The 25468-nt window shown below is 37.7% G+C and overlaps 1 protein-coding gene across 2 annotated transcripts in view; it reads right to left on the bottom strand.

The window, feature by feature from the left end:
* VPS37A (VPS37A subunit of ESCRT-I) overlaps positions 1-25468 on the bottom strand; it is a 62055-nt gene that overhangs the window by 22811 nt on the left and 13776 nt on the right. For both annotated transcript variants that reach the window (XM_064368662.1, XM_012435229.3), the window contains exons 2-5: positions 14053-14127; positions 11940-12054; positions 11357-11457; positions 751-976 (exon numbers count right to left, since the gene is read on the bottom strand). In XM_064368662.1, the coding sequence (XP_064224732.1) occupies positions 751-976; positions 11357-11457; positions 11940-12054; positions 14053-14127 (517 nt within the window). The remainder of the gene's footprint in view (positions 1-750; positions 977-11356; positions 11458-11939; positions 12055-14052; positions 14128-25468) is intronic.

The following is a 25468-nucleotide window of genomic DNA, read 5'->3' as shown; positions in this document are numbered from 1 at the left end:
CCCTTTAAATGTTTTATGCCCAAAGTATTAATCTCTCCCTCAGTAACATTCCACATAGCAACAATTACCAGCTTAAGAACATACAAGATTTTAAGCCAATGGAACACTTGAAGTCCTCAGCATACTTCAGCAGACCCATCAAAATGTGACATGTGCTGCTCCCACATGATCATTTTTCTGCTTTTGCCCACACCTATGTGGCAGCCTGAGAGATCTATAGGCAGCTTCACAAAAATGCCATCTGGTTTATACCTCAATGCCTTTGACAATGTTACTGGCTCTCACATAGCCCCTTGTTATTCTGGCAAATTAGTAACAATCTTTCAAACTCTGGCCTCAAGCATAAATGCTTGCATTTGCTTAGTTGCGTCATTTTTACTGAGCACCTACTATATTTATTATGCACTGCTTGAGGCACTAAGAAAGTGGTGAAAAAAAACAGAATCACATTTTTTGTAAAGGCAACCTACTAGTTCTACCTTGGTCCCTAGGAGCACTGACCATTCCCTTAACTGTGTCTACCAAAACTCTAGCTGTCTATACTACTCTACCAGAACTAGAAGCTCCATATTTAAAATTATTATTTGTTGGTTATCTTTCTGAGTTTGTTACTTGAATTAAAAAATGTGATTTAATCTTTTTATATTTTGTGTCTAACTTAGTGGCTGGCAAACGGAGGCATGTAATAAATGTGTATTGACTGAATAAATGTTTCAGTGGCACAAAATGTAGATAACTGACAATACCAACCGGTATTGAGGCATCCATTGCGGGAACAGGTAACGGCAGGTTTGAAAGGATGCCAAATGAAGGAGCAGCCGGCTTGGCTGTGGTATGACTTGTTGTTGAAGAAGAAACCGTGTCAGCAACAGATAAAGAAGTGATACTCCTGTTTGCTTCTTGTGGGGAATATGGAGAAAGAAATGGAAAGCCCTGAGAAGCATAAGGAGGCATCCCACTTGGGTTACTGTACAGGCTGAAGAGAAAAACAGATCATTAGATCAGATTTTGTGAATAAAACATGTCAAATTATTTCAAAATTGTTCTTAACAACAATGGTCAAGCACAATACTGATGAAATCTTTTTATGGCAGGTGGTATTTATTAAATTATATAACAGAATTAAATATTATATAAAGTGATAAAATACGACACCCCTCCAAAAAAAAATAATTGTAGAATTATTGTTTCTACAAAAAAGATGATGAATGCTTTAGAAAGCATGCAATTCAACTAATGAGAGTAGAAGTGAATAGACAGGCCATTTTTGAGTTTTCAGCATTCCACTGCTATCAATCAGTATCTCCATAGAGGGAATGGAGAACAATATTTAATCCAGAACATTTATTCAAGTAGAGGTTAATAGCTTTCTCTATATTTGTCAAAATCTGACTAAAAGTCAATACTGCTTTCCTAGAAAATTTTAAAGAAAAATTCAGTATACAGATGAGATTCTAAAATGTTGAAATGTTAAAACCATGCATATATAAACATGCATGTATGTTAGAGTTGCACAGCATTATGTACTTGGGATTCAATCAGTGAACAATATACTCAATATTTATTTTTGCAAGTTAACAAATATTTTACACTTAACATTTTTCCTCCTTAGCAAAGTTTAAAGAGAACTGGAGCCTAAAAGCATTAGAGTAATTCAGACCTAGATCCAGACTGAGAATCATCTAAATACCAATATATGAATAATACAGTGAGTTTATATGGAGCAGGCACTCTCAGGTAAAGGATAAAGGACTTACAGTTATGTTTTAAATATTCATGTAATACTAACAACTAAAATGTTTCCCTTTATATTGAAACATGTTTCAATTTATAATTTTTTATGGGAGTACTATTACTTCATTTAACGATATAAATTAACCTGAGTTAGAAATGTTGTGGGAAGAAAACATTTGTTTTTCTTTTGAAATGTACATGAATGACACTAAAATGTATATGGAAAAACAAACCAGAGTAGAAAGAAAAAAGCCTGAAAAAAGAAGGTATAGAAATATTAGCTGTCATAAAGCAAAACAAATTATAAAACCCTAATAATAAAACAAAATTTAAAGCATAAGACTACTGAATGAACAGATCGATCAATAGAACTAGATATAAAATCCAGAAAAAGCCCAAACATATATAGGAATTGGGATATAATAAAGATAGAATCTCAAATAAATAAAGATAGAACAATTAAAAAATAGTATTGAGACATCTGGAAAAAAAAGTTGGAGCCAGATCCTCATTTTAACACAGTATAACAATTTAATGGATTGAAGTTTAAGTTTTTTGAAAGAGCCTTGAACAAGAAGACATCATCAAGAAATTATAACACTGAGGTAGGAAAGGACTTTCTATGATCCCAAATTCAGAATCCATTACAGAAAATAATGACAAATCTGACATTTAAAAAAATCTACATGACAAAGCCCTTTATAAGACAAATAACAAATTTGGGGGGAAACTTCTATCACAGAGAGAGGGATAATTTCTCTACTATATAAAGAATTCCTACAAAAGGATTAAAAGACAAAAAACCAAGAGCAAAATAGAGACTAGGATAGTATATATATGTTACAGAAAAGGAAAACAAAAAATATCTCAAGTACAGGAAAAGATGTTCAATTTAGTTATTAATAGTAAGATAAATACAACTAAAATTATACTAATGCATTCTTTCCTGCCTATCAACTGGCAAAGATCCACTTCATAACATACTATTTTGGCAAAGGGCATGGGGAAAGACGCATTGTATAGAAACAGAAACTGGTACAAACTACTGCGGAGGGTAATTTTGCAGTATTTGTTAAAACTACAAATGTGCATTACATTTCTAGAATTTATCCAACAAATAAGCTCACATTTGGGTAAAATATTATTTTAAAGATTATTTAGTTGAGCAGCCCTGAGGGCAATGAAGAAGGATGAGCTTTTCAGGGAAGATTAGAGAAAATGAAAATATATTATCAGTCTTGTTAAAGGAATTATAATACATCCATAAAACAACTATTTTGTGGCCATAAGGAATAATGAGGAAGTGCCTTAGTATTAACACGAAAAACTATCCAAAACCTTACCATTTAGTGGAAGGAAAAAAAAAAAAAGCAAGGATATAATATGCTACCATTTATAAAAAAAGGTGGAGAATATAATACTACAGATATTTTCTTATAGATTAATAAAACAGCTCAGGAATTATATATACACAAACCCAAACAAATAACTTTTAGATGCAAATGAAAAACACTAAGCTGCAAGGCAAAAAGAAGTGGCACGGAGATTTTCACTCTATACTCTTTATACTTTTTGAATTTTGAGCCAGGCGAATATATGACCCATACAAAAATTAAGTTTTCTAATCGGCTTGTTCATTTAAAAGGATGGCTCGTCTTTATCTTCAGACTACTTTTATCTAAAGGAATTAGTGTTGCATATGTGAACTAACCTAGAAACAATATAACCAACATGAGAGAGTATTTGTAATATCCTTGAATTCAAGTCAATAATTCTGAACCAGTCTGCTTTATTTTGAACTCAGTAGCAGGTACAACCTACAAAATAAGAAATGCATCAAACTTGATTTTTAGTAATGTGTACTGTATCCTGGAACTTACCTGAAATGAAAACAAGTAAACTTGTCAGTTTGTATTTTCAAATAAGGTAAATGAGTTTATATCCAACCCTATCACTATATAATATAGGAAATATGGTTTTTTAATACACTTTTTATCCAAAAATAAGAACTAAGGACTCTAGAACATAGATGACAGAAAGACAAAGATGAGTGGGAGAGGGCTGAGGTACCTGCAAGTGGCATGCTGCTATGATGACAATGACAACAACAACAACCTAAAATGTGGGAGCAGCTTTGGGACCAAGCAGAGGTATAGGCTGGAAGTCCCCTCAGAAGAGTATGAAGGACTAATGGGCCTCAAAGAGGCTGTTAGGAGGAGCCTGCTGGGCCTTTGAGCAGATGGTCATTGGAAGAACTTTGTATTAGTGGAAAGTTTACCAACACTGCTGCCTACAATAATATGGAAAATAGAAAATGTACCTACTGAATTGCATGATCTAGCTAAGGAGATTTCCAGTGCTGAAGGTGTCACCTAATTTCTAGCTGGCTGTAGTAAAATGTAAGAGGAGAGAGAGAAGCTAAAGAACTGCGAAACATAAAACAGATGAGATTTCCTGGATTTGAAAATAAAAATATCTCTCATTCCTAGCTTCCCTAAGATTCTCAATTTAAGAAACAAATTAAGTCAAACCCAGCATGGGCTAGAAGATCCTTTGTTAACACCTCTGAAAGAACCAAGATGGAGCCTGAGAGAACTGTGTAATAAGAATAACAGCCATTTAGGGCTTCAAATAATCTTAAAGTCATTGTCTCTTAGCAGCCTTAATGGAAGCCCAAGAGCTTATTTGGCAGAGCTTAGTGGGTGTTGCTTTTAATGAAATGAACGAAAATACTGATTTGGTCTCATTAGTTTCAAAGAACATCGTTATTTCTGCCTTCATTTCATTGTTTATCCAGTCAACATTCAAGAGCCAGTTGTTCAGTTTCCATGAAACTGTGCGGTTCTGAGTTAGTTTCTGAATTCTGAGTTCTAACTTGATTGCACTGTGATCTGAGAGACTCTTATGATTTCCATTCTTTTGCAATTGCTGAGGAGTGATTTACTTCCAATTAAGTGGTCAATTTTGGAGTAGGTGTGATGTGGTGCTGAGAAGAATGTATATTCTGTGGATTTAGGATGGAGAGTTCTGTCTATTAGGTTTGCTTGGTCCAAGTCTGAGTTCAAGTCCTGGATGTCCTTGTTAGTTTTCTGTCTCGTTGATCTGTCTTATTGACAGTGGAGTGTTAAAGTCTCTCACTATTATTGTGTGGGAGTCTAAGTCTCTTTGTAAGTCCTTAAGAACTTGCTTTATGTATCTGGGTGCTCCTGTATATATTTATTGGGTGCGTATATATTTAGGATCATTAGCTCTTCTTGTTGCATTGATCCTTTCACCATTATGTAATGTCCTTCTCTCTTTTGATCTTTGTTGGTTTAAAGGAGCAAGATAAAAAAAAAACTCAAAACCTAGCAGAAGACAAGAAAAAACTAAGATCAGAGCAGAACTGAAGGAGATAGAGACACAAAAAACCCTTCAAAAAATCAATATACCCAGGAGCTGGTTTTTTGAAAAGATCAACAAAATAGACCACTAGCCAGATTAATAAAAAAGAAAAGAGAGAATAATCAAATAGATGCAAAAAAAAAAAAAAAAAAAAGACGATAAAGGGGATATCACCACAGGTTCCATAGAAATACAAACCACCATCAGAGATTACTACAAACAACTCTATGCACATAAACTAGTAAACCTGGAAGAAATGGATAAATTCCTGGACACTTGCACCCTCCCAAGCCTAAACCAGGAAGAAACTGAAACCCTGAATAGACCGATAATAAGGGCTGAAGTTGAGGCAACAATTAATAGCCTACCAACCAAAAAAAGCCCAGGTCCAGATGAGTTCCCAGCCGAATTCTACCAGACATACACTTGATCTTAGCCAAAAGGCCGAGAAGCGATCTACCAGACATACAAAGAGGAGCTGGTACCACTCCTTCTGAAACGATTCCAAACAATCCAAAAAGAGGGAATCCTTCCCAGATCTTTTTATGAGACCAACATCATCCTGATACCAAAACCCGGCAGAGACTCAACAAGAAAAGAAAACTTCAGGCCAAAATCCATGATGAACACAGATGCGAAAATCTTCAATAAAATACTGGCAAACTGATTGCAACAGCACATCAAAAAGCTTATCCATCAAGATCAAGTAGGCTTCATCCCGGAGATAAAGACGCAAGTTCAGCAGACGAAGTCTATAAATGTAATTCACCACATAAACAGAACCAAAGACGAAAACCACATGATTATCTCAACAGATGCAGAGAAGGCCTTCGACAAAATTCAACAGCCTTTATACTAAAAACTCTCAATAAAACTAGGTATTGATGGAACATACCTCAAAATAATAAAAGCTATTTATGACAAACCCACAGACAATATCATACTGAATGGGCAAAAACTCGAAGTGTTCCCTTTGAAATCCGGCACTGGACAAAGATGCCCTCTGTCAACACTCCTTTTCAATATAGTATTGGAAGTTCTAGCCAGAGCAATCAGGCAAGAAAAAGAAATAAAGGGTATTCAATTAGGAAAAGGAGGAAGTCAAATTGTCTCTATTAGAAAAGGAGGAAGTCAAATTGTCTTTATTTGCAGACGACATGATTGTATATTTAGAAGACCCCATTGTCTCAGCCCAAAATCTCCTGAAACCGATAAGCAACTTCAGCAAAGTCTCAGGATACAAATCAATGTGCAAAAATCACAAGCATTCCTATATGCCAATAACAGACTAAAGAGAGCCAAATCAAAAACGAACTGCCATTCACAATTGCTACAAAGAGAATAAAATACCTAGGAATACAACTAACAAAGAATGTAAAGGACCTCTTCAAGGAGAACTACAAACCACTGCTCAACGAAATAAGAGAGGACACAAACAGACGGAGAAACAGTCCATGCTCATGGTTAGGAAGACTCAATATCGCAAAAATGGTCATACTGCCCAAAGTAATTTATAGATTCAATGCTATCCCCATCAAGCTACCAATGACCTTCTTCACAGAACTGGAAAAAACCATCTTAAACTTCATATGGAACCAAAAGAGAGCCCGCATAGCGAAGTCAATTTTAAGCAAGAAGAACAAAGCCGGAGGTATCACACTACGTGATTTCAAACTATACTAAAAGGCTACAGTAATCAAAACAGCATGGTACTGGTACCAAAACAGAGATATAGACCAATGGAACAGAACAGAGGCCTCGGAGGCAATGCCACACATCTACGACCATCTGATCTTTGACAAACCTGACAAAAACAAGCAATGGGGAAAGGATTCCCTGTTTAATAAATGGTGTTGGGAAAAGGGGCTAGCCATGTGCAGAAAGCAGAAACTGGACCCCTTCCTGACACCTTACACTAAAATTAACTCCAGATGGATTAAAGACTTAAACATAAGACCTAACACCATAAAAACCCTAGAAGAAATTCTAGGCAAGACCATTCAGGACACAGGCATAGGCAAGGACTTCATGACTAAAACACCAAAAGCATTGACAACAAAAGCCCAAATAGACAAATGGGACCTAATTAAACTCCAGAGCTTCTGCACAGCAAAAGAAACAATCATTAGAGTGAATAGGCAACCAACAGAAAGGGAAAAAATTTTTGCAATCTACCCATCTGACAAAGGGCTAATATCCAGAATCTACAAAGAACTAAAACAGATTGACAAGAAAAAAAAACAGCCCATTCAAAAGTGGGCAAAGGATATGAACGGACACTTTTCAAAAGATGACATATATGAAGCCAACAAACATATGAAAAAATGCTCATCATCACTGGTCATTAGAGAAATGCAAATCAAAACTACATTGAGATACCATCTCATGCCAGTTAAAATGGCGATCATTAAAAAAATCTGTAGACAACAGATGCTGGAGAGGATGTGGAGAAATATGAACACTTTTACAGTGTTGGTGGGTGTGTAAATTACTTCAACCATTGTGGAAGACAGTGTGGCAATTCCTCAAGGACCTAGAAATAGAAATTCCATTTGACTCAGCAATCCTATTACTGGGTATATATCCAAAGGACTATAAATCGTTCTACTATAAGGACACATGCACGTGAATGTTCATTGCAACACTGTTTACAATAGCAAAGACCTGTAACCAAACCAAATGCCCATCAATGACAGACTGGACAGGGAAAATGTGGCACATATACACCATGGAATATTATGCAGCCATAAAAAACGATGAGTTTGTGTCCTTTGTAGGGACATGGTTGAACCTGGAAACCATCATTCTCAGCAAACTGACACAAGAACACAAAATCAAACACCACATGTTCTCATTCATAGGCGGGTGTTGAACAATGAGAACACATAGACACAGGGAGGGGAGCATCACACACTGAGGTCTGTGGGGGGGGCTAGGGGAGGGACAGCAGGAGGTGGGGAGTTGGGGAGGGATAACATGGGGAGAAATGCCAGATATAGGTGATGGGGAGGAAGGCAGCAAACCACATTGCCATGTATGTACCTATGCAACAATCTTGCATGTTCTTCACAGGTACCCCAAAACCTAAAACACAATAAAATTTATATATATATATACATATAAATGAAAGAAAAAACTGATTCATAAGAAAATCATAAGCATTTTAAAGGAGTTGTGTCATTTTGGGTCTAAAAGGGACAGAGACAGTACCAAATGTAAAAGAGGCTACTGGAACCTTAATTTCTATAGGCAGAAAGTAGGCTGAAAAAACTATGCACTTGGAAACAAGGACTATTATTTTACAGAAAGGAAGAATGATGCAGAAGGTAGAACCAAGAACCAAGAATTTCTCTGTGAAGAATCATTTCCATGAACTAAGTCTTCATCAAAAAAAAGTGCCCAGTTGGATTTCCGTACTGCTATGAACCAGTGGCTCCTGTGTGCTTCCTATTTTCTCTCTTTCGGAATCTATAGTGGTTACCCAAGGCTTGTTCTACCACTATATAATGGGTGTGAGAGAGGCAGTTACCTTATCTCTTTAATTCCCTTGTGTTCGGATCAAGAGGAATTGTTCTTCAGGAACAGAACTGAGAAACCTCATCTGTACCTGAACCTGATTTAAATGAAAACACAAGCCTGAATCTGTAATATGATGAACTCTGCAAGTTCTTGGGGAAAGGGGCAAGTGACAATTCACATATAGGAAAGAGGTGAATTCTTATGGTTAGGAGGAAGAATGTGACAGACTGTGTTTTCCAAAATGGTCATAGCCGTATTTCCAGACCAATATGCACTTCTTGAACTTTGCTACCCCATGGAGAGATGGAGTATACTTTCTCTCCCCTTTCAATCTAGGCGGACTAGGTGACTAACTTTACAAAATGCAGCAGAAATGATGCTGAATAACATACAGGGATAAACCAAAAAAGATGATAGAGCTTCCACTTGGCCGGAGGGCTCTCTCTCAGAATCCTGACCCTCAGAACTTACCCTGCCATGCAGTGAGGAAGCCCAGGTCACATGGAGAGGCCACATACAGATGTATCAGCACTAAAGTGTAAGCATTAAGCCAACATTAACTGCCAGGTGACACCAGCTAACGCAAAAACTGGAGCAGAAGTGAGCGATTGCCACTGGTCCCTAACCAAATGGTAGATTCTTAAAAAACATAAATGTCTTTATTTTAACCACAAGTTGTAGGGTAATCTGTTATGGGTCTGATATAGTTTGGATGTTGTTGTCCCCTCTAAATTTCATGCTGAATTGTAATCCCCATGTTAGAGGTGGAGTCTGCTGGGAAGTGATTAGATCATGGGGGTGGCTTTCTCATGAATGCTTTAATGCCATCCTCTTGGTGCTGTCCTTGTGATAGTGAGTGAGTTCTCGTGAGATGTGACTATTTAAAAGTGTGTGGTACCTCGTCCCTCCTTGCTCTTGCTCTCATCATGTGATGTGCCTGTACCCGCTTTACTTTCCATTAGGAGTAAAAGCTTCCTGAGGCTCCTCAGATGCCGAGCAGATGCCAATGCCATGCTTCCTGTACAGTCTACAGAACCCTGAGCCAATTAAACCTCTTTTCGTTATATATTACCCAGTTTCAGGTATTTCTTTATAGCAATGCATGAACAAGACTAAAACAGCATCCTTAGTACAAGGACATGACTTTATTCAGGAAGCTATGGGAAGGCAATAAACCAAGAAACTAGGAAATAGCCTGAGAAAGGGAAAAACAAAATCTAAATATGGAGAATCCAATACAGGCAATAAACCAAGAAACTAGGAAATAGCCTGAGAAAGGGGGAAAAAAAATCTAAGAATGGAGAATCCAATACAAGAAAGTGGCAAAGGGAAATCCCAGAATGACAACAAAAAAAATTCCTGGCTTAGAGTTACACAAACATCATAGAGAGAAACTCGGAATAGAGGGAAGAAGTGGAACACTGAATGTGAGGGAAAAAATTAAACCTAGATATTACCCTACTGGTTTGATGATGTGAAAAAAATGGTTTAAGGGATATTTTTCAGAGTTGTTAAAAGCTCTGTGGAAATTTAGTAATATCTTAAATTTAAGAAGATGTGGAAAATGAAGATGATCTAAAACAAAACAAAACAAAATGTAAAAGGTAGGTAGTTATTAATTCCAGAAAAAAAGCAAAAAATTACACCATAAGGAAAATGTAAACATGGTAACATACTTGGCTCAGGAATGGACAATATTTAGAGTCACAGTAATAAATACACCAAATATTAAAACATTAAAAATCATGATATAATTTCACTGGGAGAATGAGGAGAAAGGAAGTTTGGTGAAAGACAGCTGAAATCCTCATCTGTTATAATAGGAGGTCAACAAATAATATCTAAAATGAAAGAATCAAGACATAGAAGTATGCACACATTATTCAAAAAGATGTAGGTAAACATTAGAAGAAACAGCAAGGCTGGGCGCGGTGGCTCACGCCTGTAATCCCAGCACTTTGGGAGGCCAAGGCAGGAAGATTATCTGAGGTCAGGAGTTCGAGACCGGCCTGGCCAACATGGTAAAACCCGGTCTCTCCTAAAAAAATACAAAAATTAGCCAGGGGTGGTGGCACATGCCTGTAATCCCAGCTACCCAGGAGGCTGAGGCAGAAGAATCACTTGAACCCTAGAGGTGGAGGTTGCAGTGAGCTGAGATTGCGCCACTGCACTCCAGCCTGGGCAACAAGAGTGAAACTCCGTCTCAAAAAAAAAAAAAAAGAGACAGCTAAAAGAATAAAACAGGTGCCTCCGAAAGTATGGATGTATTTGTGTGAAGGTGGGGATGTAGAAATCAGAGGACTGATTTTTAACATCATTTGAATTTTTAAACTATGTTTTGCTTACTTTAATCAATTAAAATATTGCTGGCTGTGGTGGCTCATGCCTGTAATTCCAGCACTTTGGGAGGCCGAGGCAGGCGGATCACCTGAGGGTCAGGAGTTCAAGACCAGCCTGACCAACACGGAGAAACCCTGTCTCTATTAAAAATACAAAATTAGCCAGGCATGGTGGTGCGTGCCTATTATCCCAGCTACTTTGGGAGGCTGAGGCAAGAGAATTGCTTGAACCTGAAAGGCAGAGGTTGAGGTGAGCCAAGGTTACACTATTGTACTCCAGCTTGGGCAACAAAAGTAAAACTCTGTCTCAAAAAAAAGAAATAAATAAAAAATTAATTAATTAAAATACATGCAGACTTTTTAATTAGAAATATACTTACTAAGGAAATGCTGTTGAAGTAGGAGCTAAAACTGGAGGATTCTTCCAAAACTCATCCAACAAACTCTGAATAATTTTTCCAAGATCTGAGTGCATTGTAAACTGAAAGTAACAATAATACATGATGATTAAAATCACTTTCAGAAAAAGATTATACAGTCTCATTAGGATAATGTCATTCTAAATATTAACTTACTTTTACAGGTCAAGAATTAAATAAAAAAGGATATTAGCAATTCACAAGTTGTAACTTTTTTTTATACAATCGACATTATAAATATCTGGTAGTTAGTAAACAGGTTAAAAGTCCATTTAATCAATAATGGAGCTGAAATATTTCCTTATTTGATGATTTACAGTAATTTGAGGGTTCAAAGGTAAATACTAGAGTATATGTAAGTTACAATCTTTCACAATCAGCCATATATTCTAAGAATGTTAAGGCATAGTCTTAAATATTCAATTTTTAAAAAATTATCCACAACAAAATGAAACTTTAAATGTACTTCAGATTTCTAAAATATTTAGTAGAAAAGTAATACACCTATTGTATTACCCCTAAATAAATTATCCCATATACATACATTGTTTACTAATGGAGAGGTAACATACACTCCTTGTTTATCCATTAAGTGATGTCGTATTGGTGGATAAACACTGATCACTGGTTTTTCCTGAGGAAACTGTGGAGGAAGCAATCTGATAGAGGTAGAACAGATGAAAGACAAAAATGAAGATAACAAAGGTACATTATACAGTCAAAATCTTAAAATAAAGTTATTTAAAAGTAAATTAAATTTTTACACTTTGATATGGATTATTTAGTAATAAGTGCTCTATTATGGTGTTTTCTGAAAATATATAATATAAGAAGAAAATCTGGTAGTAAGACTAGTTATTCAACACAGTAAAATCTTAATGTGAAATATGGACATGAATTATAGAATATTCTTCACATCATGCTCATTAGTTGCTTTCAAACACAATACACCAAGCTATACAAAATCTTAGGTAAAAATTAGATTACCCATTTGTATCAGGTGAACCATACTAATCCAGTCTGGTTATTTATTGGACCACAGGTTCTAGCCATATAAATTTCCTGTGGTTTTTCTACATCGAAAATGCTATCAAGGCTGGGTGTGGTGACTCATACCTGTAGTCCCAGCTACTTGGGAGGCTGAGGCAGGAGAGCCACTTGAGCCCAGGAGTTCAAGTCCAGCCTGGACAACATAGTGAGACCCCATCTTTAAAAAAATAAAGTAAGATAAAAATAAATAAAATGCTGTGAAGCATTATTTCACTATTTATTGTACTTCTAAAGAGTAAGAGGATAAAATGGAAAGTAGTAGGATTGAAATGTAGTTGTCATCAAGACTTGGTTCTACACGGCTCCCTTCTAAATGCCATAAATGACACATCTCTCCCAACTTAGAGTCAATCATGTGGTTTCAAGTAAAGAACAGCAAGTTTTCAACACCAAAAAAAAGTGCAAATTCAAACCTTTTTGAAATACTGAAAAACCAAGATTAGTGAGTGAAATCTTTAAAACTTAAAAATGAGAGTTTACTGGATATAAAACCATGTTTTCCAAATCTCTAAAACTCAAGAATATTTTACTTTGAATTGCCTCTTTGTTCCCCTGTTGGCTCAGAAAACTATTTGTTAGTAGCACTGTTGAAAAGAAAACTGGGTCCTTGTTGGCCTCCTCTGCTCAGCATTACCTGGGCATTTGATGAGAGATAAAACTACTTCATTGTCATAGTTGAAGATTTTAAAATTGCTTTGGCAAAAAAGGCACTAAATGGCCTTTGGAGCCCAGTCAATCTAGGTTTGTATCTTGACTATGCTCTTAATCATGTTTCTGTAAGTTGCCCTAATTTGCAGGGCTGCTGTGAGGATTCAAAAAGCTCATATATAACAAGTTAACATAGCAGTTATATATTCATGCTTTAATTCACTCATTCAATTAGTATTTAATAAGGCCTCCTAGGTACAGGCACTATGCTAGGCAATGAGAACGTGAAAGTGAATAATTTCAAGTTAGGCGTCTTCTTCTCTAGCCCAAACACTTGCTCTAGCAAAAGCCACTTAATGCAACTTGAGGTAATCACAATCTCTTCACACTACAACCTCATAGCTGCATTTAAGGCTAAATAGCTACTTCAGCAATCACTTTGTCCAACTTTGTGTAACTTAAGTAAAAACCTGATGATTATATTTTTAACTTTTTTTTTTTTCACAAAAATGATCAACAAATCATATCTAGACTTGAACTTTCCAGTTGATGTAGTATTATCTGTTGCTGAAATATGGAATATTTTAACTTGTTTCTGATTTAAAGGTGAATCTATCTATAATGGCTTTATATATATATATATTCCCTGTGTTTTTTATCACTGTTCAGCCTACCTCCAGTGAAGATTTTAGTGCTAATCAATAAAAACAATTACAGTACTAAGAATTAGTATTGCACATTTTTACTGCATTCCTCTTCTCTAGTTTCGTTCTTATAGTACTATCACTTACAGTGATAGTTTTTAAAAATTTTTATCTCATTGAATTGTGCACTATTTTATAAATTAATTATTTGAAATAAGTTCACTTTTAAAAGCTTACTTCTAATAACTAAGAAACAAAACAATAAAAAACCTGTAAGTCCTTTTAAATGAAAAAGTAGGACAGAATTCTACTCACATATTAATGTTAATTGTCAGGTTGTTTATGGTGAATGGTAATCTGTATTCCACATCTTTCTGTATTTCAGCTATACTGTAAGAGAAAATTTAAAAAAAGTTTACCCAAAGTCATGAAGCCATTATTGTTAAAAACAAATATTAAGTGCTACCTTTATTTTTAATCACAGAATCAGGATTGCCAGCATAACTTATATCTTGAGGGGAAGGAAAATGATCATAGTTAGAAAGGATCATCAACTAAGTAAGCAGTAATATTCTGAACCATCCAGGGGAAGGGGATGTTGAGGTAAAGAAGCAAGAAAAAAAACTCTTCACTAATGCTAGATTGATTTACTATCACTCTATCTGATTTATCATTTGCAGAAGCAATTGTGTGCTCTCTGGTTAATAAAGGTCAGCAAGCCATCTGGGTTCTGATTCTAACTGCCACTATCCAGCTACATAGACAGCTGGGGAAGTCTGGGTCTTAACAGCTTGAATTTAAAAGTCTAGATGAGATGTATCCTACAGTCTTATGACAGAGGCTGCTGGCTGCTTTCCAAAAACAGTTACCCCCTTCTTTCTAAGTAAAGAAGCCTGATTTTATTCTGGGTAGCAATGTTCTAGTTCTTATAGCTAGTTGTTGCTATAGACTTAACTCTCAGCCAATAGAATGTACAGGGAAGTTGTAGGGAGAAATTCCAGGAAAATATCTTAAAGAAAACAAAATAATAGACAATTGACATCAGCCCATTTTGTCCTTCCTGCTTTCCTTCTACTTCCTCCTTCCTTCTAGGAATTAGACTTCCAACAGCCATTTTGTACCATGAGTGACCCTTAGAATCGAAGCCATGCACTAAGGAAAGCTGGGCAGAAAGAAAGAAGTAGCCTGGGTCCTTGACTATGACATTGTCAAACTCTGAATTTTCTTTATGTGAGAGAAAAATAAACTTTTATCTTGTTTTAGCCACCTTTCTTGGGTCTTTGGTACTGACAGCTGAATATAATTCTTGCCTTGTAAATCCCTGATACTAACACTCTACATTCATAATTTTGTTTTATTGTTATTTGCAGGCACACATTATTACAACTATAATATACCAAGCAAGTCTTTTAGGGGCTTACTTGAAATTCTAACCAATATTCATGATATTTCCAAGGGGGAAAATGCTAAGTAGTATTAATGAGGTGAGGTTGCAGAGGAAGCTTAATATTCAAATGGAGACGAAACTTCTTCAAGCATGAATACCCTTCAAATGTCTAGCATATGAATAACGATTTGCTTTTTGTTCTTTTGGATGCTCCATCTAATAGCTTTATAAAACCTCTTATTTCCCTCCATTTCTGGTCCTTTGATAAGAATCCAGCCTCTAGGACATGTAAATCTCAGATAGCTTAAAAGATTCAAAAGTGTTGGGATGGCGTTACGTAGATAAACTTTTCTCTCTGACATTCTAAGGAATGAGGTTATCATTTAAAAGAAAGAATTTAAAAAAGACTCAAGGGGATACTCACTAGGACTTCAACAATTTTTATGGAAGTTTCTCTTTGGGAATTAGTTTTGGACTGAAAACCTCCTCCATTGCATGAACACCACAAAATCAACCGAATGGCCTAAGTTTTTTATTCCTCTACGTCGTTTTAGAACCTTAAGAGGTCATTGCTCAAGGAAATAAATACTAGTCACAAAAGCATCCACCAGTTCAAAGTCAAGTACAGCATCTTAGTGATTAAGAGCATTGCCTCTCGAGTCAAGCTTCCTGGGTTGAAATCCTGTCTCTACCATTTATTCACTTTCATGGGTACATTAATCCTCTTATCCCAAATGGGGAAGGGGGAAGTTAAAAACATCTAACTACCTAAAAGACTTGTTAAATTAAGCAAAATAATGCATGTAAAGCCCCAACATAGTACCAGGCAAATAATTATTCAATAAATGTTAGCTATTATTAAATAGGCATTTAGAACATGCAAGTTGGTCCCTCTCTAGATTTACAGTGTTAAGGATTTTGTTTTTTTGACAGGGAGTCTTGCTGTGTTGCCCAGGCTGCAGTGCAGTAGCAAGATTTCAGCTCACTGTAATCTCTACCTCCTGGGTTCAAGCAATTCTCCTGCTTCAGCCTGACAAGTACGGGGACTATAGGTACATGCCACCATGTCCTGTTATATTTGTATTTTTTTGTGTGGACATGGGGTCTTGCCATGCTAGTTAGGCTGATCTGGAACTCCTGACTTCAAGTGCTCCACCTGCCTTGGCCTTCCAGGTTTTAACTCATCAGTTTTTCAGACATTGTTTAGATTTTTACAAAAAGTTTTCATTGAAAACATACTAAAATAAATTTGATTTAAATAATTTTTACTTAAATAGTTAGAAATGTCCAATTCATTTTCTCGAGTTATATGGTTGACAGTTACTAAAATTTTTTAATGAGTTTTCTTCACAAACTAGGTATCACAAATAACAGAAGGTGATACTTATAATATTAATGACAGTTGAACCATCAACAAATTCCAAAACAAGTTAATCATGGCAATCTAGAAATGCACTTGATTAGCTGCATTAGATAAAACAATAGTTATGTAATTGTTTTAATTAAAACAGGAATCAGGAGAAGATCCAAGATGGCCGATTAGGAGCAGCTCAGGATTGCAGCTCCCAGTGAAAGCATAGAGGGTGAGTGGACGCCGCATTTCCAGATGGATTTTTATTGCCCACAGACCAGGAGATTCCCAGGCAGAGGAGCCCCACGGGTCGCCAGTGTGGCTGTTTTGCTGGCACCCTGGCACGGCGGTTCTCCGTACAAAATACACTGGTCTGGGTGCCCATTTAAGCTGGTGATTGGAGCTCCAGGAAGGCAGACTCATCCATTCATCTGATTAAAAAGGGGACTGAAACAGGGAGCCAGGCCAGGAGATTCCTGGGCAAAAAAGTGCCACAAATCTCAGCGTCGCTGTTTCAGCCAGTGTAGTAGGTCACCGCATGGGAAATCACACAGTTGCCGGTGCCTTTTCAACAGACAACTGGAACACCTGGGAGAGAGTAGACCGTTCAACTAAAAAAAAAGGCTCTGAGGCAGCAAGCCAGGTGATCAGGCTCGGCTGGTCCCACCCCCACAAAAAAAAACAGCAATTGGAAACGCTCTGGGTTGAGAGTTTCACAGCAAGCACAGCTGAACCCGGGATGGTCCAGCTCTGTGGGGGAGGGGCGTCCGCCATTACTGAGGTACTCCACCACTATGGAGGTAGTCCGCCATTGCTGAGGCAGCCCGCCATTGCCGAGGCAACCCGCCATTACAGAGGAGGGCCACCACTGCCAAGGCAGTTCTAACTACACCCCTATAAACAGGACTTCAGGGAAGTTCACAAGGCAGCTGGGCGGAGCCCACAGCAGCTCAGCAAAGCCTCTGCAGGCACACAGTGACTAGGCTGCCTCCTTGCTGGGCAGGGCAGCCCTGAAAAAAAGGCAGCAGCACAAAGGAAACTCATAAATAAAGCCCTAACTCCCTGGGACAGAGCACCTGGGGAAAAAAAGGGGTTTATGAGTTCTGCTGCAACAGACTTAAACGTACCTGCCCAGCAGCTCTGAATGAACAATGGAGCTCACAGCTCAGCACTTGAGCTCCTATAAAGGACAGACTGTCTCCTCAAGCAGCTCCCTGACCCCCGTATATCCAAAGAGTCACCTCATAAAGGAGAGAGCAGACTGACATTTGGCAGGCCTCCTTATGGGACAAAGATAACAGAAGAAGAACCTGGTAGCAACTCTTATTGTTCTGCAGCTGCTGCAGGTGATCCCCAGGCAAGCAGGTCCTGGAGTGGACCTCAGCAGTCCTACAGCAGAGGGGCCAGACTGTTAGAAGGAAAACTAAGAAACAGAAATACCTTCATCATCAACAAACTGGACGTCCACTCAGAGACCCAATCTGAAAGTCAGCAACTACAAAGACGACAGGTGGATAAACCCACAAAGATGGGAAGAAACCAGCGCAGAAAGGATGAAAACACCCGAAACCAGAACACCTCTCCTCCTACAAGGGATCACAACTCCTCACCAGCAAGAGAATAAGGCTGGATCTCCAGAGAATCAGTGTGATGAAATGACAGAATCAGGCTTCAAAAGGTGGGTAACAAGAAATTTCTGTGAGCTAAAAGAACACGTTCGAACCCAATGCAAAGAAACAAAGAACCTTGAAAAAAGATTTGACGAAATGCTAACGAGAATGCACAACTTAGGAATATAAGTGAATTGATGGAGCTGAAAAACACAACACGAGAACTTCGCGAAGCATGCACAAGTTTCAACAGCCGAATTGACCAAGCAGAAGAAAGGATATCAGAGGTCGAAGATCAACTCAATGAAATAAAACGAGAAGGCAAGTTTAGAGAAAAAAGGGTAAAAAGGAATGAACAAAGTCTCCAAGAAATATGGGACTATGTGAAAAGACCTAATCTACGTTTGATTAGGTGATTCAGGTACACATTCAGGTGTACCTGAATGTGACGAACAGAATGAATCCAAACTGGAAAATGAAACTCTTCAGGATATTATCCAGGAAAACTTCCCCAACCTAGCAAGGCAGGCCAATATTCAAGTCCAGGAAATACAGAGAACACTACAAAGATATTCCTCAAGAAGAGCAACTCCAAGGCACATAATCGTTAGATTCACCAGGGTTGAAATGAAGGAGAAAATGCTAAGGACAGCCAGAGAGAAAGGTTGCGTTACCCACAAAGGGAAGCCCATCAGACTCACAGCAGATCTCTCAGCAGAAACCCTACAAGCCAGAAGAGAGTGAGGGCCAATATTCAACATCCGTAAAGAAAAGAATTTTCAACCCGGAATTTCATATCCAGACAAACTAAGCTTCATAAGTGAAGGAAAAATAAAATCCTTCATGAACAAGCAAGCACTCAGAGATTTCATCACCACCAGGCCTACTTTACAAGAGCTCCTAAAAGAGGCACTACACATAGAAAGGAACACCCAGTACCAGCCACTCCCAAAAACATACCAAATGGTAAAGAGTATCAACACAATGAAGACTCTGCATCAACTAATGGGCAAAACAGCCAGCTAGCATCAAAATGACAGGATCAAATTCACACATAACAATATTAACCCTAAACGTAAATGGACTAAATGCCCCAATCAAAAGACACAGATGGTAAATTGGATAAAAAGCCAAAACCCATCAGTGTGCTGTATCCCGGAAACCCATCTCACATACAGAGATATACAAAGGCTCAAAATAAAGGGATGGAGGAAGATTTACCAAGCAAATGGAGAGCAAAAAAAAGCACGAGTTGCAATTCTCATCTCTGATAAAATAGACTTTAAAGCAACAAAGATCAAAAGAGACAAAGAAGGACATTACATAATGGTAAAAGGATCAATGCAACAAGAAGAGTTAACGATCCTAAATATATATGCACCCAATACAGGAGCACCCAGATACATAAGGCAAGTTCTTAATGACTTACAAAGAGACTTAGACTCCCACACAATAATAGTGGGAGACTTTAACACCCCATTGTCAATATTAGACAGATCAACCAGACAGAAAATTAACAAGGATATCCAGGACTTGAACTCAGACCTGGACCAAGCAAACCTAATAGACCTTTACAGAACTCTCCACCCTAAATCCACAGAATATATATTCTTCTTAGCACCACATCACACCTACTCTAAAATTGACCACATAATTGGAAGTAAATCACTCCTCAGCAAATGCAAAAGAACGGAAATCATAACAGTCTCTCAGACCACAATGCAATCAAGTTAGAACTCAGAATTCAGAAACTAACTCAGAACCGCACGGCTTAATGGAAACTGAACAACTGGCTCTTGAATGTTGACTGGATAAACGATGAAACGAAGGCAGAAATAAAGATGCTCTTAGAAACCAACGAGAACAAAGACTCAACATACCAGAATCTCTGGGACACATTTAAAGCAGTCTCTAGAGGAAAATATATAGCAACAAGTGCCCACGTGAGAAGCAAGGAGAGATCTAAAATTGACACCCTATCGTCAAAATTGAAAGAGCTAGAGGAGCAAGATCAAAAAAATTCAAAACCTAGCAGAAGACAAGTAATAATTAAATCAGAGCAGAACTGAAGGAGATAGAGACACAAAAAACCCTTCAAAAAATCAATAAATCCAGGAGCTGGTTTTTCGAATAGATCAACAAAATAGACAGACCACTAGGCAGATTAATAAAAAAGAAAAGAGAGAATAACCAAATAGATGCAATAAAAAACGATAAAGGGGATATCATCACAGATTCCACAGAAATTCAAACCATCATCAGAGATTAATACAAACAACTCTATGCACAAAAACTAGAAAATCTGGAAAAAATGGATAAATTCCTGGACAGTTGCCTCCTCCGAAGCCTAAACCAGGAAGAAGTCAAAACCCTGAATAGACCAATAACAAAGTCTGAAGTTGAGGCAGCAATTAAGAGCCTACCACCCAAAAAAAGCCCAGGTCCAGATGGGTTCACAGCTGAATTCTACCAGACATACAAAGAGGAGCTGGTACCATTCCTCCTAAAACTATTCCAAATAATCCAAAAAGAGGGAATCCTTCCCAAATCATTTTATGAGACCAACATCATCCTGATACCAAAACCCGGCAGAGACTCAACAAGAAAAGAAAACTTCAGGCCAATATCCATGATGAACACAGATGCAAAAATCTTCAATAAAATACTGGCAAGCCGATTGCAACAGCACATCAAAAAGCTTATCCACCATGATCAAGTAGGATTCATCCCGGGATGCAAGGCTGCTTCAACATATGCAAGTCTATAAACATAATTCACCACACAAACAGAACCAAAGATGAAAACCACGATTATCTCAATTGATGCAGAGAAGGCCTTCGACAAAATTCAACAGCCCTTTATGCTAAAAACCCTCAATAAATTAGGTATTGATGAAATGTATCTCAAAATAATAAAAGCTATTTACGACAAACCAACAGCCTATATCATACTGAATGGGCAAAAACTGGAAGCATTCCCTTTGAAATATGGCACTAGACAAGGATGCCCTCTCTCACCACTCCTATTCAATATAGCACTGGAGGCTCTAGCCAGAACAATCAGGCAAGAAAAAGAAATAAAAGGTATTCAAATAGGAAAGAGGAAGCCAAATTGTCTCTATTTGCAGACAGCATGATTGTATATCTAGAAGACCCCATCATCTCAGCCCAAAATCTCCTGAAACTGATAAGCAACTTCAGCAAAGTCTCAGGATACAAAATCAATGTGCAGAAATCACAAGCATTTCTATACACCAATAACAGACTTAAAGAGAGCCAAATCAAGAACGAACTGCCATTCACAATTGCTACAAAGAGAATAAAATACCTAGGAATACAACTAACAAGGAACGTAAAGGACCTCTTCAAGGAAAACTTTACAAACCACGGCTCAACAAAATAAGAGAGGACACAAACAGATGGAGAAACATTCCATGTTCATGGTTAGGAAGAATCAGTATCATGAAAATGACCATACTGCCCAAAGTAATTTACAGATTCAACACTATTCCCATCAAGCTACCAATGACCTTCTTCACAGAACTGGAAGAAAACACCTTAAACTTCATATGGAACCAAAAGAGAGCCCGCATAGCCAAGTCAATTCTAAGCAAAAAGAACAAAGCAGGAGGCATCACACTACCGGACTTCAAACTCTACTACAAGGCTACAGTAATCAAAACAGCATGGTACTGGTACCAAAACAGAGAAATAGACCAATGGAGCAGAACAGAGGCCTTGGAGGCAACACAACATATCTACAACCATCCAATCTTTGACAAACCTGACAAAAACAAGCAATGGGGAAAGGATTCCCTGTTTAATAAATGATGTTGGGAAAAGGGGCTAGCCATGTGCAGAAAGCAGAAACTGGACCCCTTCCTGACACCTTACACTAAAATTAACTCCAGATGGATTAAAGACTTAAACATAAGACCTAACACCATAAACACCCTAGAAGAAAATCTAGGCAAAACCATTGAAGACATAGGTGTAGGCAAGGACTTCATGACCAAAACACCAAAAGCATTGGCAACAAAATCCAAAATAGACAAATGGGACCTAATCATACTCCACAGCTTCTGCAAGGCAAAAGAAACAGTCATTAGTGTGAATCGGCAACCAACAGAATGGGAGAAAAATTTTTGCAGCTTACCCATCTGACAAAGGGCTGACATCCAGAATTTACAAAGAACTAAAACAGATTTACAAGAAAAAAACAAACAAGCCCATTCAAAAGTGGGCAAAGGATATGAACAGACACTTTACAAAAGAAGACATACATGAGGCCAACAAACATATGTAAAAATGCTCATCATCACTAGTCATTAGAGAAATGCAAATCAAAACCACATTGAGATACCATCTCACGCCAGTTAGAATGGTGATCATTAAAAAATGTGTAGACAACAGATGCTGGAGAGGATGTGGAGAAATAGGAACACTTTTACACTGTTGGTGGGAGTGTAAATTAGTTCAACCATTGTGGAAGACAGTGTGGCAATTCCTCAAGGACCTAGAAATAGAAATTCCATTTGACCCAGCAATCCTATTACTGGGTATACATCCAAAGGACTATAAATCGTTCTACTATAAGGACACATGCACACGAATGTTCACTGCAGCACAGTTTACAACAGCAAAGACCTGGAACCAACCCAAATGCCCATCGATGACAGACTGGACAGGGAAAATGTGGCACATATACACCATGGAATATTATGCAGCCATCAAAAACAATGAGTTTGTGTCCTTTGTAGGGACATGGATGAACCTGGAAACCATCATTCTCAGCAAACTGACATAAGAACACAAAATCAAACACCGCATGTTCTCACTCATAGGCGGGTGTTGAACACATGGACACAGGGAGGGGAGCACTACACACTGGGGTTTGTTGGGGGAAAACAGTGGAGGGACAGCAGGGGGTGGGGAGTTGGGGAGGGATAACATGGGGAGAAATGCCAGATATAGGTGAAGGGGAGGAAGGCAGCAAATCACACTGCCACCTGTGTGCCTATCCAACAATGTTGTATGTTCTTCACATGTGCCCCAAAACCTAAAATGTAATAAAAAAAAAAATAAAAAATAAAAACAAAAACAACAACAACAAAAAAAACAGGAATCATTCCCTGAATATTCATCACCACTGTGATTTTGAATATGTTGCTATTTTTAATAACTTTAAAAAATATATATTCCAAAACATTCATTCTCATTGAAAAAAGGTTATCATATCATCAAAAACTACTCAACATATTGCTGTATAATCTTCTAAACTTATTTGTACATTCATAGCCTTATTTAAAACAAAAATATAATTATACTGTACATCAATTTTGTAAGTTCCACTTCTCACTTAATTGTGATTGTCTTTCCAAACCAGTAAATGTTATTTTACAATATCATTTTTAATGGCTGCATAATGTTCTAGTACATGGTCACACTATTATTTAAGGTATTTTCTATTAGATATTGAAATTGTTTACAGTTTTTACTCTTATAAGCCATGCTTTGATAAACATTCTTATAGCCATATCTTTATGCTGACAGTGGTATTTCCAATGTAAATACACACACACGTATTTTAAGGTAATAGTTTAATCACACCACAAGAGAAAATTTAAATGACCTATAAATTAATAATTATTTTTTCTAGATTCTCTGGGAGAAGAGAATTACTACGGTTTTACCTCAGTGACTGAATTTGTTGGGGCTAAATAAAGCTGTAATAACATATAACTTTGTTATTAGAATATATGATTAATTGGTATCCTCATTTCTTTGATAGTCCCCCAAACTGTAAACAAGTCCATCTTAATATGCAATAGAGACTTCCAGTTCCAACATGGTGGTGTAGAAGCAAGCAGGCTTCACTTAAGGCCACAGAAAACCAAGAACAAATATGTAACACTGAGATTTGCTCAGCGTAGGATGGACTATATTGTTTGCTGAGAGCCATGGCAAGGAAAACCGAGCTGGACCCTCAAGCGGAAAACTGCTCAAGGTGTTCCAAAGTAGTAAACAGTATGTGTATATCATATACCAATTAAACTAGTTCTTTAAGCACAGGATATGTGACCCTGCCCCTGTGGCTCCCTAGTGGAGAAAGCTTTCTGGTTTGTCTTTGATCAGTGGTAAGCAGGCACCAGCTAACTGCCTAGTTTATTTTTGTTCTATGAGGAAACAGAGAATACCTGTTTGTTAATAATAATCACCTGTTTAGAGAGAATAAATACATGGGTCAGAGCCTGCAAGAGGCTCTCAGCCCAGAATACCGTTAGCCCCCTGAGGCTCTGAGCTCGGAGGGCTGTTAGCCCTGATAGTCCCACTTTGCACTCTATTTGTGTTTGTTTCTTAATTTCTTCAGTGTCACCTGGGTTGGGGTCTCTACACCGGATCTGGTCTTGGCAGAGATTAACACCAGCAACATGCCAGAACTCAAATATGAGGATCAGTCACTTCTCAGGGCCACAGAGAAGTGAAAAAACTCTGAGCAGATGGTATGAGAATCAGACTTCCATATTTGTGATGCCTCTCCCACAGTCTTCCCAGCACCAAGCATGAGAAAAATTTCTCTTCAACTCACAGTGTCTACACTGGAAAAAGTGAGACTGAGGTGGATAATCAGCTTCCCCACCATTCTAAGTTCCCTGCCAGGAGACTCATCCCTGCCTCAACCCACTGGAATCATCATGAGGACTGAAGGGAGAAATATCCCTGAGGACAGCCAGAGACAAAAGGGAGAAGGGGAGAAGCAAGACTACCAGCCTCAACCCAGGAAACTGTTACTGAGCCGAAGAAAACACCAAATCAGAGTGCCTATTCAGTAGCTCCATGTTGTTGGAGATATGTTCCACAGATCCCCTGGGCAGGAACCCTTTGCGAGCCTTCCTACACTGGTGAGATATCCTCTTTGGGAGCTCCCCCATTAGAGATGGGCAGTGCTCCAGTATTTACTAGACTAAGGCAACCTCGGGTTTAAAGTGCCACTGGGAAGCAAAAAGGAGGTAGCAACCAAACAGTAAAGAGTCTTTAAGCAAATATATTCAATAAAACCAAAACAAGCCAGAGAGAGAAGACCAGAATAAACAAAAAATTCTTCAAAGTAGAGACATAAATGTACCTGACTTCCCTAAATGGACAAAGCAAAGAACAAATGACTGACCCTAATGAGACAGTAATATGTGAGCTCTCTGAATAAGAATTGAAAATAGCAGTATTAAGGAAACTCGTTGATCTCCCAGATAAAACAAAAAAATCAAAAATTTATCAGAGAAATTTAACAAAGAGATTTAAGTAATAATGAAAAACTAAACAAAAATGTTGGAACTGAGACATATGTTTGCTGAACTGAAATTTATTAAAGGCTGTCCATGGCAGA

Source organism: Aotus nancymaae, unplaced genomic scaffold, assembly GCF_030222135.1.
Source record: "Aotus nancymaae isolate 86718 unplaced genomic scaffold, 86718_ANA_hifiasm-v0.15.2.pri h1tg000079l, whole genome shotgun sequence".
NCBI lineage: Eukaryota > Metazoa > Chordata > Mammalia > Primates > Aotidae > Aotus > Aotus nancymaae.
Note: the sequence above shows the minus strand (reverse complement) of the source record. Positions and strands in the feature narration are given on the sequence as shown.